We start from the raw sequence: 18,985 nt of genomic DNA, 5'->3' as shown, positions 1-18,985 counted from the left end.
CAATTAAACACTGACTATAAATGTACGATTATGTCAGAAGATACTATAGGGAGGCGAGTTTAAGTGTTTTCTAACTCTTTAGACTGTATTATTCCGACTGATCGAGTTGGGTTTAACGTCAACTGGGCCATCCAAAAATCGCAATATTCTGGAATTCGATACACACGACGTGAAAAGCATCACTGTATATGAACTGTTGTAGTTAACACAGGACGCACTGTCGACACACACACATGGATTTAGCGCTACAAAGAACGAGTCTTTTTTTAGAACAATATTCTTCAGGAATCGGAGGAATTATATTTGTATAAAAACTCTGTTTGGTAATTTTGTATCAGATATTCTAGTAGTATTTATATACGCCGTATTCGAAAACCAAAAAAATATGTGAAAAGGGTACTATATGGAAGAGAGTTAAAGTGTCCTCTCTTTAGACTGTATTATTGCGTCTTTTTTAAAGAAATATTTTGAATCTGATATATGTTTTATAGTGTTCTGCGTGAATGAGAAATACCATTTGAAACAAATAAATGTCATGGCCGTTTTGTTTTAATTTGAAGCTTCTGTCGTATAAAACAGCGAGGGGGTAGTATTCTGGTTGAAGCGTTCGTTCGTCACACCGATGGCCCGTGTTCGATCCCCGAAGTACTGGTTGTGAAACCCATTCTGAAATGCATTCCGATTAAACTTTTAAAAGGATGTAAAGTCAATTAATTCATTTACTGGCATTCAGGAAGAAGAAAACAGACAAATGTATGGATAAACTCTTCTGGTTTATTGCACAAAGCGACGTATCAATGTAGATTCTTACACCCTTACCAAGTTTGAGTGAGTGAGCTGGGTTTAACGCCGTTTTTAACAGTATTACAATTATACCGCGGCGTGTCAGCTTAATATGTGTGAGGAAAGCCCGAAGTGATGCAGGTCTCAGACCAAGCTTGAAACAAGTTTAAAAAAACCTAACACCCCCCCCCCCCCCCCCCCCCCCCCCCCCCCCCCACACACACACACACACAAGAGAGAAAAAGTACACATAGCGTTCGTATACAAATAACGTTTCGCAATACCTTCAAATTTATTTTCAACTCAGCAGAATTCGGACCTGCAATCAGTGAAAGAGTTTGTGAAAAGACTATTGTTGACTCCTTCACGCTTGGACGCACAAAGTCGAATGAAAAAAACCCAAATGACACGAGATTACCATAACGCCCTCGTTGGAAGTGAATGACGATTCCTAAACTCCCCCCAGCTAATTTGAATGCGATGAGAAACACGTGCTGGCTGGTTTCAATGTCAACACGTTGAGCACTGCTGTACGCTGATGGTGGGGAGAGGTTGCCAACACAGAAGGATGCCTGTGTAATTCCCCACTTCAGTAAGCACATGACTGTAACAAAACTGGATTAGCCACAGGACATGAATTTACAATGCGGGACATGTAACATACGCATTAATAACGCTGCTATTGCCCTGCCCTACTTTTTTTTTTACCACGATTTGACATCTGTTCCACGTCGCACTCCTCGCCAGGCTGCGAGAGGGCGTGTTTCACGTGTGTGTTAGACGCGCATCACTCAACCTCCACAAGCCTCTTATCGAAGATGATGCCGACCTGGAATAATTGATGCGGGAACAGTGAAGCTATACCAACTTATTCAAGCGAAGTTGCTGATAATATATCTATTCTAATATCAATAGATGTGTGGATAGGCACGGGGTGTTTTAGCTACGTGTATGTATTATTTTTGTAAACAGATGGGACGAATTTGTTCGGAAATGTCATCAGATGTATTGCACTTGGCCAGGGTGTAATGTAAATGGGTATGGGACTGTGATCAAGTGTGCATGGCTTGTGGAACAGAAGCCTGGTGAAGCCATTGTACACAATGTAACTTGGAAAACAACCCGATTGCCTCAGGATTACCCGCCGGGAAATGGCAACGATACAATAACGAGCGAACATGCGCCAGGAAGATTTTGTGGTATTCTCTGATATACCGGTATGGTTTAAACATAGACACACAACAGCACAGAAATCGGTGGAACTAGGCGATCGTGTTTTTGACTGAATTAGTTTTCAAGCAGTACTCCAAAGGGCACGGTGCCCCAGTTGTGGTGTTACCCCTGACATTAGAGATGACGGGAGGGTGCATGTATTCCCCAGCCATGCACGCCGGGCTTATCTGTGTTTACCGTTAGGAGTGGCTGCGGAGAGAGAGGTGGATTTAATGAACCTGACTTTTGACTTCAAAGATCATCCATGAATGTTGAATTAGGACCTGTTTAGTCAAGAATTAATACTTGACTTGTTGCAACATTTGCTATAAATATCACCCTGAGTTTCGCTCAGTTGGGAGGATATTGGAACAGTCTGTGCAGCCAGGAGTACACGCATGTAACAGTGGAACTACCTTTGAAAACTATCCTAAAACTTCTGATGTCCAGTTGTAGTGTATACGAATACAGTGGGAATGTACATGGTGTAACCAGAGTGAGCATCTACGGCGAAGCATATTCGTCCGTCCATCAAGGGACAAGGAACAGGGCGTGACACAATTGTGGTAGGATAAGTGCTATGAAGGAACTTCCTCAATCCATCATGAAATTAACCCACGATCTGTATGACCAACCACTAGAGACTTCCTGCTTGTTGCAGTGACATTTGAACATAATTGATGCATGTGAGCGTTGTGTTTTCGAAGTGCTGCAACAATACTTCAATCCATGTCGTGCTGACATCAAGAGGTCATTATCACATGGAATGAACAGGTTGCAAGCCTGTGGGCTCGTGTACATATAACAAAATCCGATCGCGTGGTCTACATAAATTATGTTCACTTATGCTGTATGGTACTTGTGTTTGTGGCGTGTCACAAGCGATTATTCCGAGATCAGAGATCAAGTTCAAAGGAGGACTGGTAATAAGGGCAACTGAGACCTATCATACTGAGACACTGTTTGTGAATATTAACTATTTTGAATCAGCGGGACTGGAGCCGCCGCCCTTCCATCCATGATAAAGTTTGGTGACTTTGAACAATTATTTCAGTGGCTGTTTATTCCAGAGGCTTGTTCCAGTGTAAAGTGATTGAGTTTTTCTTCTAATGTCGTGCGGCAATTGGAAGGCGTATCGCCATGTTTTCAATGTACTCAGTGCTGCTTGTGGCCTGGCTGGCCATGGGTGTGTCTGGGAGCGCCTGTCCATCTGTATCTACGACCAAGAAACTTAATGGGAAACTTGGGTCTCCGGATTTTCCAAGTTTAGACCACCTTCTCAATATTTTGTCAAACGAGACAAACTCGAAGTCTAAGGGTATTGATTTGAATTTGTCTGAAAATTCAATAACAGAACTGACGTCTCAGACATTTGCTGATGCCATTTTTCAAAGAGTCACGTCATTGGATCTGTCGAGTAATAATCTGACAGAGATATCAAAAGGGTTGTTCAACAACTTCAAATGTTTGAGAATTTTGAATTTAGGTGCTAATAACTTACAGATGGTAGCAAGTGATGTATTTCATGGTCTGGGAAATGTGAAGGTACTTATTCTGAGAGAGAATTACCTGACAGAACTGCCATCCGGAATACTGGATACTGGATCTGTGGTATCCCACCTCAGTGTGTTTGATGCTTCAAGGAACAGAATCGTTACCATCGGTGGGGAGGTATTCCACCAGGGATTGGTGTCTCTGAAAGAAGTGAACTTGTCATATAATCTCCTCAAGACGTTTGAGCCATGGCCATATATACCAGCTATCCCGTTGTCAAGGCAATTGCGGTTTAACCTTCAGCATAATGACATATCTCGGTTAACCAACAACCTCAGATGGACAAAAACCAGAGAATTTTCAGGCACTGTGGATCTCAGATACAACAGTTTCCGGTACTTTAGAAAGGAACAGTTCAGTCAATACCTGGATGGAAAGGAGCCCACAGCTTTTGATATTGGGACGATGTATCTAAATTTCCATGACAATCCATGGTTCTGTGATTGTGGTCTTCATTACGCTGTCAAAATAGCCAAAGTCACCTTTTTTCTTGAGGCAGCTCTTAATTATTTTCAATGTGATGGTCCAAGTGAATTCAAAGGAAAATATCTTTCTTATTTTTTCGATAATCCAGACCAACTGATTTGTAATATCACAGAAAGATGTCCCGCTGACTGCAAGTGTCAAGACCGACCTCATGATGGCTACACACTTGTGGACTGCGCCAGTGCAGGAGAATACGCTGACTTACCACAGACTGTGCCTCCGGGGCCGTTGTTTCTTCAACTGCCTCATAACAAAATAACTTCATTGTCTCACAGAGATTACCTACAAAATATCACACAACTTGATGTGTCTTCAAATAACATTTTACATTTGGAAGATTCCTTTCTTGAGAAAGTAACAAGTTTGGAATATCTTGACATTAGAAACAACAGTTTAAAGACCTTGCCGTCAAGAATTCAAAACTTTCGCATGTCATCCGTCAGGTTCAGTGGAAACCCACTCGTCTGCTCATGTGACACCATTTGGCTAAATGATTGGGTAAGACGTAATTCTGAGAACATGTCTTCTGACTTCCTGTCCCGTCACTTGTGCTATCACACTGGACGTTATTTACGTCTTGTCGATGTGACCTGGAACTCTCTCGTCTGTTATCGAGATATCGCCATTAGTGTCAGTGTGGTGCTTGGAGTGTTACTTATAATTCTCATCGTTTGTACTGTCGTCTGCTGCAAACGGAAATACGAGTGTAAAGTATTGATGTATGATTACTTCCGTTTCCATCCTTTTGACCACGCATCATGTGACAAGGCAGACGATGCAACTAAAACACATGATGTCTATATATCCATGGATAGAGAAAACGAAGACATCAGGCTTTGGGTGAAAGATAAACTTTTGAAACGACTCGAAAAAAAGTCAAAGTCTCGTCCAGCATACAAAGTGTATTACCCCTGTCGTCAGGACGACTTTGGGGACAGCATAGCAGATCAGATGGTGGAGAACATCAACAAAAGTAGAAGAGTTCTTGCCATTGTAAATAGCTCCTATCTTAAAAACGGCTGGTCCATAGAAGAATTCGACTTCGCACATCGTCTTATGGAAGAAACTAAATCAGGTCGTCTGCTTGTTTTGCTGCATGGTGAATTTGACCTCTCTGCTGTGACACAGGAGCCATTGAAGACCTACTTGAGTGGACGTCAATGTTTGAATGTCTCTGACCGGTGGTTGTGGAGGAAACTAAGGTACGAACTGCCTCAAAGACCTCGAACCAACCCGATATCCGCGTCTAGGGAGAGCCTCACGAGTGGTATCAGTAGTATTCATGCCTCTCTGTCCGAGAGTAGCGGAGTATCCGTGAATCAGATGGACAATCCTGATTTTGTGACGATCGGTGTGGTGTAGCTGTAGTGAACTTGACTTGAATGCAGCTTTGTAGTACTATTGCATACTAATCTGTGTGTGATGAGAATGGCGTGGAATAAATGTGATATTTTACACTCTCTTAGTGGTTATTGTCATCGTATTGGAGAGTAAGATGCATGAGATGTTCTTTAGTTTCATCGAGAAAGTCCACTAATCCCTGATTTAGTCTGACAAAAGTATCGGGGTGTTGGCCTAACTGCGGTTACAGTATCCCCGCATTTGTTCATCAGTGAGTTAATGTAGTTTTACACCGCTTTAAACACTAATGTGACAATAGCACGGCGGGGAACACTTGCAATCAAACAATCATTAACATGGCTGTAGTCACGCTTGAAAATCTTTAGATTTTTCAACAGAAGTCTTTAATGCAAATATATCAAAACAGTTGTGAGATAAATACTATCCATCGCACTAATAAAACGGCACATGAGCGAGACGGGAAAACGTCACTTCTTTCATCCAATATCTATATATTGTTACTTCATCCATATATATAACTTCATTATATATATTGGATGAAAGAAGTGACGTTTTCCCGTCATGTGCCGTTTTATTAGTGCGATAAGAGGCGACTAACAGGATCGGGTGGTCAGGCTCGTTGACCTGGTTGATGTATGTCATCGTATCCCCATTGTGTGGATCGATGCTCATGATGTCAATCACTGGATTGTCTGGTCCAGATTCGATTATTTACAGACCGCCGTCATATAGCTGGAATATTCCTGAGTGCGGCGTTAAACAACAAACAAAACAAAACACGGGTGTGTATCCGGGTGAATAACCATGAAGCGATCAATATGCCGGACGGTAGAACACCGAACTCGAACGTCTGCCTGTTGACTGCAAATAATAGATACATTCGACAACTTGGGTGAATGGGGACGTCAAGATAGGCTTCCAGATTTATTATCAAATCTCCTAGTCTGAGGGAATTTCTTAGCATATGACCGAATTTGGCGTTATGCTGAATTTTTGTAGTCTGCAATCGATGTTGAAAGACAGGCAAAGTCAACATGATTTGGAGAAACATGAGGGACTTGTAACGAGTCATGTACGACGAGGACCTACTACGCTGTGGGAAGGACTGCTCGCGCTGTAGTTACGCTTAGTATGTGGCGATCTATGTTTCAAAGCTGGGGCATGATTCCCGTCTTCGTTGCTCTCAGTAATGTAACGGGTGTCAAACTGATGGCGGAATTCTGGAACTTCTGGTTTGTAGAACGGACGAACTCTTCAGCAATGAAGTGTAGTCTTCTTTTGAAGAACTGTGAAGCTGTGATCCACTGAGGCAGCCTGCTTCTCTTCAGCAGCTCCAGAATGTTCTGGGGGCACGGGTGGCCCAGTCGTCTAAGGCGCCGCGATTCCCTGTGCAGAGCTGCGTCCCTTGGACACGCCAGAAACCTATGATTATGGGTTCGAGCCCCGGTTCGCACCGATTATGTCTGTAGATTTGCCAGCACCATACCCGTGCTCGTGGGTTTCACCGAAGTGGTAAACGTCTGAGAACTGCATCCCTTCGGGATTTCCTCCCACACTAAGCTGACACGCCGCGATATACCTGGAATACTGTTAAAGGCGGTGTTAAACCCAACTCACTCACTCCAGAATGTTCTGATGTGTCTGCTGTATGAGATGGTTACGTTGCGGAGTAGGAACTGGCCAGACACCCATACAAGAGATGACTGGAGATTTATGTTCCTGTATCTTGAGGATATGATCTAAAGAGATGTGGGTGAAACCCGACTGTTCCAGGCTTATAAAGACTGGTATCTAAATAATGGTCTGCCCCATAAGGGGGGCGTCGAGTTGCACTGACATAGATTAAGTTCAAGTTAAACCGTGGTCTCTGGGTCCTCTTTCAAACCTAGAGTGCCCACCATATCTGACAGACCAGAAAGGTATGTCTGCTCCTTTCTATCCAAGTGCGGGTGGGACGGCAACGAGATATCCCCTCGCTACATTTGCCTCATTCACTTGTCACCAAAGTCTCTCTCAGTGGAGGACGGCACACTTCACCCGACTTCATCCAATTCTTAGCCGTAGTTAGTATGGTAGACATTTTTGTAGACGATCTTGTCTTCCTTGATGTTTTCTGTTTAGCACCCCAGGCATTGGAAAGTTTATCAAACTTCTCCAGAGATAGTTGTTTGCAGATGTCACCTTGAGCTTGGAGAACACGTACTGCATGACTGACTTCTAGTTTGGGGATCTCCGATCACTTGATCAATGCCGCAACCTGAGCACAACCCGGATGGCGATGGAGAGCGAGGGTCCATCTCCCACAATACGTTTCTAAACTAACTACTAACAAGAACGATCTTACTTCTTTCTCTCCCGACCTCTAGATTCTGCTCTTATCTTGTATGTACTTGTTTTAAGGCGTTCTCAGGGGGCTACAGTGGGAAATAACAAAACAAACGTGTTCAGATCTGACAAAAAATGGATTGTTTCATCTGGGCGCACAGGAAAGAAGTGACGGTTTTCCGCCTCGCGCATGCGCAGTTGCATTAGTGCGGAGGATAGGGTTTGCCTCACAACTATTAGATATGTTTGCAGTGAGAACAAATGTTGAAAAATCGAAAGATGTTATCTTGTGATTACAGCCAGAACAGGAATTTATGGCTAACAGAGGTGTGGTATTCAAAGGAATGATAGACCTCAGTGTTATAACGCTTTAACTACAAGGCTACCCTACAGATCCCTCTTCATTATTTATGTGGGTTGCTCTATATACTAGTATCTACACCGACTGGCCACAAATAATGAAATATAAAGACATATCTACCAAGCTCTAATTTAATCACTAACATCCAAATACATATACCCTTTCGTCGAAAGTGAAGCAAATAAATAAAGATTCCAGATCGAAAACGTTGACCGTCTTTTAAAACAACTATCGGTTTTCGTTCAGTTGCGATGAAATAAAATATACAATTTTGTTGGTAATTTGTTAAAAGGTTCCCAAACAATTTTTGTGATTGATTTCCACTTCGAGATGGAGAATTGTTACTGAAAACACTGGCAGACATTTCTAACGGTTCACCCTTCAGCCACCAGCTGACCCATGAATATGAGATGAGGGGATGAGGGGATGAGGGGATGCGGCCATGGCAACAAGATGGTAGGGTATCCTCATAGTTCAAGCGTTCGAGATGGATATATATACTGATGCAATGAAATATCGGAACACTACTCAATATCACAGGAAAGCGTTTACTGCTGCCCACAGTGTGCAGAATAATCAAAACAAGTAGCAAAAACAAATAATAGCTGGATGGCTGGATGGTTTATTCGCACGAAGGCGCCCCTCATCACCAACCTGGTGTAACTGAACTTTTATTTAAACAGAGGTACAAAATTGTTCCACCAACATAATACATATACATATAAATATAGAATAGATACAAAACATCTTTGCCGAGCATGCATGGATATATATATATATATATAGAGAGAGAGAGAGAGAGAGAGAGAGAGAGAGAGAGAGAGAGAGAGAGAGAGAGAGAGAGATTGACTAGGGTTACAATATATGTCCAGTTCTATTCATTCTTGGGTAGGGTCGTATCAAAAGTAGAACAGCAGAGCATATATTTTCCAAGTTTTATTTCATTTTCGTTGTTTTTATGTTGTTAATTACAGTGAAGATATACTAAACTTTGTGAAGAATAAATATTACACAGAATATATGTTATTATTATTATTATTAAAATATTGACATGCATGGTGGCTCCCTCTTGCGTTGGTAGGTCACTGACAGTTCTCACAGTTCCTTTTCAATGTTTCGTTGTGCATCCCGCATCTCCAATACAATAAACCTCTCCTGCATTTATCATGCTGACTGTATGCATAAAACCGCCATCACAAAATCTCGAATGTGATGCATATAACTTCAGCAAATTACAACTCACTCAAGTTTGCTAAGGATCACCACATTCAAAGGTAACACGTCAAATTGTGTGCATCTGTTGAAATAGCCAAAGACAATATTGTGTAACCATGTTTAATGGACAAACATCCGTTGTCATGTGCCACACAGCGCCAACAAACAACACGTGACCAATAATCAGTCAGATCACCTGACGTTTGTTTTTACCCTGTTTCAAGCGTTCCTCTGCATCTGTCCGATTCTTCGGTCATCAAACGACGTCTTTGACGCTGAGGGGGCCGAGATGCATTCAGTTGTTAGCAATCCTCAGTAGCAAATTGTGTTGTGCTCTCTGACAATGATGCGCAAAGATATCTGTCACGATACATTCAAATACAGGTCTTCAAGCACCTCGTGAACATCGTGCCCATGACTGCATGCCTCTGTCTGTTCATCATGAAATTGAGTGAGTGAGTATGGCTTTACGCCGCTTTTAGCAATATTCCAGCAATATCACGGCGGGGGTTACCGGAAATGGGCTTCAGACATTGTATCCATGTCGGGAATCGAACCCGGGTCTTCGGCGTGACGAGCTAACGCTTTAACCACTAGGCTACCCGACCGCCCCCCATGAAATTGAAGTCCTATAGAGGTGACCCAATCATTGTGTACCGGGATATTTCAATCTTTATTTGTTTGATCGTTTTTTTATATCAAAACGTGATCCTTAGCTAATGTTGAGTAGAATATGTACGTTAATATTTATATTACACATATAAAGGTAAGATAAAGGAAGTTCAGTAATAATTTCTAAATGACTGAGCGAAGGTTCGTTTTTCACAACCTGTCAACATAATCGACTTCAGGCGCAAGACCCCGGTTGTATACACCCTCCAGCCATGTCTGAGTAAATGTACATATGTAAAGTGGGTGGTGAAAAAGGATTTAACGTCGCATCCAGGATTATTGCACTTATATAGCGACTTGCATGCACGTATGTGTGTGGCTGCTTGTACTATGGACCCCATCTGGATCTGCCAGTGAATCAGTACCCTTATTTCTTTTCATTTGCATATTTACAATTAGGTTATATTTTTGTTGGCCATGATATATCTGTCATTTCCCTGATCAACTCAATGGTTACATGGGTTACTCCAACTCCAGTGGAAGCTTGTGCAGATGCATGGTGACATATCAAGCAATCAGGTTCTTTGTAGCTTCCTACAAGGCTCTAAAGTTTACTACTTATCATGGAATAGGAATGCTTCAATATTTGATGAACACCATCTATTGTAGCTATGACAATTTAATGACACTGTATTGACAACATTCAGCGACGTGTAACTCATTTGACAACAGTTAGGGATGTGTAACAAAGGGATTTGGGGTAATTATTTCAAGGGAAATAGTGGTGTGCAGAGTTGTGAAACATTATGAATGCGTCTTCTTCACTTCAATCTTGCTTCTTGTAAATAATATGTGTCAGGAAACAGATAGGTATTGCTTGGAATGTGTAGATCTCCCCTCTCCTCCTCGAGTTGTGTCACTTAGTAGAGCCAGGATGCGCTGATCATTGGTTTGAATCCCAGCCCTGCTTATGATCCTTGGTGTCAGCACCATACCCCTATTCGTGGGTTTCCCTGAAGTATTAAAACATGCATGACTTTAGTCTTTCTTACAACATTTGACAGGTGACACAATGTGATGTAATTGAAATATTGTTCAAAATGGCTTTAAACCCAAATCACAAACTCCAAACTTGCAGATACATAAGTATATGCTAAAATATTAAGTATGCATGTCTTTGCATGCGTGTGTGTGTGATTAAGAGAGATTGAGCGGTTCTCAGTCTAACTATGATATACTGAGTTGATGGAGTTGGAGGCTAATTCTTTTTAACATCATCCCCTTCGGTGTTCACACACTTCTGCCAAGGATGCTGAAGTGCCTGGATCCCATTGGTGCAGAAGGATTCCTCCTGGTTTAATATCACCTTTAGTGAGTTTACCATGACTGTTTACCCTCGATATTCTCACACAATTCCCAAAGAACAACAGCATATTATTGGCCATTAATTGGCCGACATTTCAGGAGGTAGTCCACCAGTCAGATTCACTTTTAAAACCCCCGAAGCCACCACCTTGCTAACTGATGGAACAGACTTTGCCTTCTTCTTTGGAGGAGACGTTTCCACTGCTTTGGCAGTTGTTTAGTCTCTACCTAAGAGTGGTGAAGCCAAGACTCACCCTTAGTTACAAATTGCTCAACAAAATCAGATGGGGTTGCTTCAGAAGGACGTAAATTCTCATGAGAGATGATGAACCTGGAGCGTTCCTGATCAGGAGTCAGAAGCCTTAGAACCCAGCGTGCTGAAACCTTTGTCATACACAATTCATTCAACTCTCGTGAGCAATGCCTTCTGTATTGGCTGCATGACCAAGGTCAGTCGTTGATTATTCATAACCATAGCATGTAGTTATATCAACATTTTCTTTTGTGATGGCACTTGTAGGTCTTCCTGATCTTGGTTCATCTTCAAGGCTCTCTCTTCTAGTCTTGAACTCCACTGCCCACCTCTTAACAGTGGCAAAGAAAAGAGTATCACCCCTAAAGTTGTGACCATGTCATCATGGATGGCTGATGGAGTAAACCCTTTCAGGTGGAGATACTTCATGACAGTGTGGTAGCTAATTTTGTCCATTTTCATCAGCAGATAATACCCTGTCACTTGATGCCTTCAGACATCCTACTTTGCATAGATAGTTTTGTACTAAATAAATACATGCACTGCTAAGGGTGTACTATACATCCTTCATAGTTAGGCTCAGGACTTTTCAACCAATGCAGACAGTTCTATAGCGCAAGCCTTCCGAGATGCCATGCCACACTTTAACATGGCTATCCTACAAAGACACAGTATATAGCCTGGTCCTTGTGTCATCCCATTAATGTCCAGCGTCAGGCAGGGAAACAAGAAGTACAATCTTTTAAGGTCTATTGGTCTTACCACTGTTGCTCTCCAAGCAGAACGCTCTATCTACTGGTCCACCAAGGTGGTCTGTCATAAAAGTAAAAGGACTCCCATTTTGTTCACGACCTTCTGAAAAACTCCACCACAGTGTTTCATATCTCACCATCAAGCTTAAGGCAGTCAGGCAAAGGCGCCACTATTTTTCACCTTTAGCTTCAGGCTCTGCTTGTTGGAATCCGAAAACCTAAAAACGCCTCACCTTACTAGTAGTGAAATACACAAATCTATACATCAAAGAATGTATTGTATGTAAGCCTTGGGCACTTGACATGTCACAAACAAACTAACATATCTACAGGCAAAAAGAACAGCATTTCTGAGGCCATACCTCATGAGAAAACCTACTTCATAATTGCAACTGATCTGTTTTTAAACCAAAGACAGTTGATACACAGATAGCACACCATTTCACGGCACAGGCCGCCTACATGCAACTCCTTTGTCACAACCACAATGATTCTTTTAACCTCCATATATCCAGACATATTAAAAACACATGAACAATTTTTTTTCAAATTTATTGAGTACAAAATTACAGAATTTTCATCTCCTGCAGGTTAAATACATCATCTAACTGATTTCATGAGGTATGACAATATGTCTTGTAGTAATTTTGATGACTATATCTATGTATGTACATGATTATACTCTAGAGGTTACAGGCACATGCTGACTGCAAACTGCATTCTAGTCAACACATTACTTAACACAAACACACAGGCAAATTAACTAGGTCCCAGTACACAACAATGAACGATAATGACTTGTGGTGAAATATTCTTCTTGTATAATGACATTAAATGATCTTGGCACTATGGTATGAATTTATGAAAACAATAATGACATAATAACTTAGCAATACCCTTTGAACTTCCTCGCAGAACAATTAACTAATTGTGGCATAGGTGCTCAGATGGCGTATTGTTGCATGAATTATGTTTGGTTTTAGAAGATTTCAGATTCTGGGTCTACAATTGCAGAAGATTCTCTATCCTTGGATTACAATTGCCTGCACAAAATTTCTATAGCTGGGACTACAATAGGTGCACATTACATTCTTCATATGTAACCTGGCTAATTTGCCTGTGTGACAAATTAATCTTCTCTCTGTTTACAAGCTGATTTTAATACAACAGGCCATTAACTTATATAGTCTGTACAGTGTATGGGATGTAAGTACAATGAGTGTTTGGCGATAAGGTCATACCTGACTCAAGGGATAAGGACAGTGAAGATAGAAATCTTAGGCTGACAGGGTAAGCAAATTCTATTGTTCTTACAATTAACATTCACAAATCCTACATTGTAAAAGCTACTTTACAACTGATTAATTCTTTTTTTATAAACTGATGCCAAAAAAATAATAACATTTCAATGATGCAAACAGATACTTATAAAAGAGAAAATTTTTCACAAAACCAATTATAATGTGATTGCTGAGAATTCCTTAGTAAATCCACTTTCACTTAAAATCTGACACTGACTTGATGTGAAACGACTAAACGAGTTAAAACAAACCAATATTCATATTGAGATTACTTTTGAACTATTTGCAAACTCAAGTCCATCCATGTTTATCCCCATCAACCATGAAGTGAGTATTTACAGATGAACAGTGAAGTGAAAGAAAAGGGTGAAAACATTGAAATTATTCTACATAGAACAACAAGGAAGCAGCAGTGTTCATGTGTCAAGCATTTAACACAGTCACGCCACATTGGTGGGTTCTCACCCACAGCTTTGGATCAGACAAACGAGCACCAAAGCTTTTCAGGTACATGCTGATTATGAAAGACATTGAAAATGAAAACCTAACAATCGCAAATAACACACGCAGGCAAACAACCAATTGACAAACGTCCATTCACACACATAATCTAAGATTGAAGTCAGACACACAAACTTCCAAATCAAATCTGTTAGAGCAAGCCATTTAATATAATAGCATTGGAGTGTGTTGGGATTAGCACTGCTTTGAACTGTATTTCAGTTATATAATGGTATGTCAGCTTGATATAGGAGGAAAACCTGAAGTGATGTTGGTGTAGACGTTATCACAGTAGTGACACCAACAAGTATGGGTACGGTCTTGACAACCCAGAAACATAATCAGGGAGACAGAGATTTGTGCCCATGATCCTAGGAGTCTGGCACACCTAAGGGAAGCAACTCTGCAGAGCAAATTGCAGCACCTTAGATCACCGAGCTACCCTTGTCCCATATCAAAAATATCACCATTTCAGAAATGTGGTGAGAAATAATTATTATAAATTATTGAAGACTGTGACTGTCTTGGGTTTTTCTGTACATTATTCCTCTGTATATTATTGTTATACGTTAAGAGCAATAGTCCGGAGGTATCACAGTAACACCAGAATGGGCTTCACTCATAGTACTCATGTGGGGGAATCAAAACCGGACTCTTCAGTGTCCCCAGTCAATATTTATACAACTAGGCTAACCTCCCCATCAATCTGACAGCTTGTCTCAGACGTAGTTGACCAGAACAATATAGATATGACAGCCAACAAGTGTTGTTCTATTCTTGATTACTCTTTTCAGAAACATCTTAACATTAAATCTCAATCCTGCATAAATAAATCAATTTCAAAATAAAGAATTTCCAATTTCCTTTCTAGGAATAAGCCTAAGCACAAGTTCCTACAGAACTTACAAAACACAATAATCTGTCACCCACATTCAGCCTCGTCACTGTCACACCACAACCAACAGACTAGATCAGCACCTATAAATATAACAATGTCCAAGTGAAGACATAGGGACAGGGGCAGAGAAGACAGAACAGACAAGATGAAGCCCACGGGGAACTCGAGCATCTCACAGAAATCATGGGACTGACAGGATCCTCTTTCATGCCACATCCTACCCAACAGTTACAGTGACATAGAATTCTTCCAAGGTCTTTTCAATGTTGCTTGGTGAGATGTAAGAATGTAAGGGCTGTTAGGATATTCTGTGGTTGAGTATATGTAAGTACTTTGGATAATATGGTATGATTATTGAAAGCTTCATCATATCTGTACAAAACACTGTGATGGTCAGACCCAACAATACATGATGACATTATCAGAACAATCTAAAAATATCAAGCTAAAATTAGGTTTAACCCAGTGTTAAAAATAAGTCCAAATTTCATATCTAGTGACTAAACAACGTATGTTCATTATACAAGTGATGGTGTTTTTCTTTAATGATTAAATAAGCAGTTTGTGAAGTTATTATTGTTGACTTATACTAATAAGAACTGACTACAAAATATAAAGAATTTAGGTCAGTTCTTAATAACCCAGAAAAAGATTGATTTATTCACTAAGATTCCTACCTTTCTACCTGTGTAAGAACATTAAATTGAGCTTGATTGTTTTCTAAAACTTAACCTAGAAGACCATTTATTTAACCTTAACTATATGGTACAAACGAGGCAATAAATTAACAACACAATAATTGGCAAAAGCATACATAGTGAGTATTGTGTTTTGCAGGTAATCTCTGGTGTCAAATGTCTTCCAGATAGGAAACAACAAGGAAGTAAGCACATGACTGAACAGTGTGCTTAATCCTTCATGAAGTGTGAGACATCCATGGTAACACATGGTGTGTGTGTGTGTGTGTGTGTGTGTGTGTGTGTGTGTGTGTGTGTGTGTGTGTGTGTGTGTGTGTGTTTTTTGTGTGTGTTTTTGTGTGAGTGAAATAAGGGCAAATTAGAATTTGCCATCTTCAGTAAATGTTTGACAAGACCCTTAGACCATGAGTGAGTGAGTGAGTGAGTGAGTATGGTTTCATTAGCAAAATAGTCCTGCCATTTATAAGCAGGTCAGCAACAAAGGGTTCTACACTAAAACCATCGAAGAACAGAGTGACAGGAATGATACACCTCCATCACTCTTTCATTGATAGTTTATTATTGCTTGTTCCTGCATGCCAAGCACAAATCTTAGCCAACCATGTATAAACAATACATTGTAGCATTGCTCATAAATATACACCACTGAGGCAGAGAATGCATATGTGATGGTATCATATTTATGAAATAATTCTTCGACATGGAGCCAGGAGTGATGTGAATGATCTGGAGACAAATGTCGCTATACACAGCTAGTGAAGTGATGAGGAGTGCAAACAATGGATGCTGAATGTTATAAATAGCAAGTTGTGTCACAAGTGAATGCATTGCACTAGGTAAAGTTTGACACAGTGCTGAAGAACAGTTGAATGATAGAATCAATAATTATATAGTATAATAACAACTGAGATGTCAACTGATAGAGGATTGTTCTTGAAAAAAATGAAATTATTTTTAGCATTTTCACAAAATCAATTAAATTTTTTTTCAGATTGCACATGGCCAAACCACAATGACTTTATTCACAATGTACATAAGTACATTTGGGACTGGTGGATTTACATGATTAAACGAAAGCTAGATCTTATGTATGCCAATAGGCTTACTAGTAAGTATTCCAATAACAACTGAAATATGATTTCATCCATTCAGAAGTAGTTCTTATATACAGTTCAAGGTAATATATATAATATATCCTTCTTTGAGAAAAGTAAATGGACATTTCTTCCGCAAACAGGGAAGTGTTTATGTGATGAGAAGAAGCAAACAAGTCTGTAAAAAACTTGTATTCCTGTTGAAGATTAATGTTGTAAGAGCATGACATTGTGTTAGATGGCTAGGTCACCTCTCTTAGATCAATATTACCTAACAGCGCACTGAATGAGCTTATTCATGCATGCTGGCGACGAACAATGCCTATTCAACAGCTGCGAGATTGTTATCTTTCAGACATGGTGCACACAGCGACTAGATATTTGTTTGTGTGTGTAATGCCGCGCTTGGCAATATTCCAGCGATACAATATCAGCATGTATGTAATCAAGTCCGGACCCAACAATCTGGTGATTGATATTATGAGCAACAATCTACATCATTGGGTATGATGACACACAATCAGCCAAATTACTCATAGAACAAGCATAGATTGCTGGAAACCTTATTCTAATATGGACCCCCCACAGGGACAGCTGTCAGTCATAGAGTCCGGTTGTATGCTTTGACAACAACAAGTGATAAACAATTTTATCATTTTGCAGTTTGTGAATAACCGTTCCTGTGTTATGAAAGATCATACGTGTGTGGCAATTCATCAGTGATACACAAAGGACTTCCACGCTATTCCAAGTGAGAAACTCTATCTGTCCTTCCTTAGAGTATCAGTGTCACATTTCTGACAACAATCTGCCAATACAGTTACAGCAGAAATATAAAACATTCAGCTCGACTGACAGCTTGGAAAATTGCACATTGAAATTTGCACTGGTACACTGACTTAATTTCACAAACTTACTACGCAATAAGTCCTGATAAGAAAAACATGCAATCGTTATCAGACACAGCAAATACTTTATGGTACGGGTTTAACCAAAAAAACTCTACCAGATGTCGATTTTATACAAAATCAAACTCAATTGACTAATAACAAATAGACACATATTCATCACATATCTCTGCCAGAAATCATATGACTAAACCTGACTGTACTCCTAGACTATAAATAAGGAAATTCCTGTATCCGTGTATATGTATGTTCCAGGTTCTTCACATTAAATATGTTTTTCTAGCAGAGCTGCTGCATTCTGTCTGTTAATCTGTTTGTCGTTAAGTGCGGCACAGCCTTCTTGTCAACACAGGGTGCACTATCGGTACCTACCAGCATGCATTAGCTGGTGGATTAGTCCATATATCTATTATTATTATTATTGTTTTTTGTACCCAGTCACATAGCATAGACTGCTGCGATGACCCAAAGAGCTGCAGTAACCCTATCTCGGATTACACTGCAACATATAACTGGCATCCTCATCCCTCACAATTACATCTTCAATATGACAATGTCATATCAGTTCATTATACTACAGATCAGCCTCAGTTACCTTTGGTGTTCATCATAATGGACTGGAGACATAGTACACTGGACAATCAAGGATGATAACAAATCTACATCAATGCCAGTGCAACATCTCCAGAACTTGCACCTCTCCTTACGTTCTCCCATGTTCCTTCATACATTCAAGGCATCAGCTTGACTGATATAATCAAGTTTACACTGCTAGCTCCACACAGTGCATATCCAGTCAGATGTTCATATTCCGCTGAGAAACTTTCACACCGATATACACAGGAATTTGTAAAAAGTCTTTCCAATCATTTCATTCCAGCTTTTTTGATTCAAAGTTCTTGTGATAAACATTTAACCAGATAAAGTCAGCTAAATCTTCTTGCATACCGACGTCTGGAATATATCTCAAGTAAAATCATTTTGGGAAGACTGAGGTGTTAACTACACATTACTTCTACACAATTTGAGTGCACATAATAACACCATTTCAATAGCAAGCCATAAGAATATGATCAATATTTTCTCCTGAACTGGAGTAGTTGTAAGGAATGAAGTTTAAAACCAAACATCCTTGACTCCAGGGTTACAAGTCTTGTCTTCCTGCGATGTGCTGGCACGTCAGACTTGCCAGACTACTTTCTGGTTGAAATTGTCCCAGTGGCATTCTTACGTCGGGCGGCCAACATATCGTAGAAGGGATTGTCGTTAATACTCATCCTGAAAAGAAACAATTTACATTTTAGG

The 18,985-nt window shown here is 40.3% G+C and overlaps 2 protein-coding genes across 5 annotated transcripts in view; one reads left to right on the top strand and one right to left on the bottom strand.

Moving 5' to 3' along the window:
- The first annotated feature begins 1,512 nt into the window (after positions 1–1,512).
- On the top strand, positions 1,513–5,467 carry LOC139468264 (protein toll-like). The gene has a single exon (XM_071250115.1). It carries the CDS (start codon positions 3,136–3,138, stop codon positions 5,395–5,397), a length of 2,262 nt encoding a protein of 753 aa, XP_071106216.1. The 5' UTR covers positions 1,513–3,135; the 3' UTR covers positions 5,398–5,467.
- A 7,380-nt stretch (positions 5,468–12,847) lies between these two features.
- The window catches only part of LOC139468263 (cytohesin-1-like), a 72,436-nt gene continuing 66,298 nt past the window's right edge, over positions 12,848–18,985 (bottom strand). For all 4 annotated transcript variants that reach the window (XM_071250109.1, XM_071250110.1, XM_071250114.1 and 1 more), the window contains one exon: positions 12,848–18,958. In XM_071250109.1, coding sequence (XP_071106210.1) covers positions 18,874–18,958 — 85 coding nt within the window. In that variant the 3' untranslated portion in view covers positions 12,848–18,873. The remainder of the gene's footprint in view (positions 18,959–18,985) is intronic.

The sequence above is a fragment of the Haliotis cracherodii genome, unplaced genomic scaffold, assembly GCF_022045235.1.
Source record: "Haliotis cracherodii isolate W230 unplaced genomic scaffold, xgHalCrac1.p SCAF_2, whole genome shotgun sequence".
Taxonomy (NCBI): domain Eukaryota; kingdom Metazoa; phylum Mollusca; class Gastropoda; order Lepetellida; family Haliotidae; genus Haliotis; species Haliotis cracherodii.
Note: the sequence above shows the minus strand (reverse complement) of the source record. Positions and strands in the feature narration are given on the sequence as shown.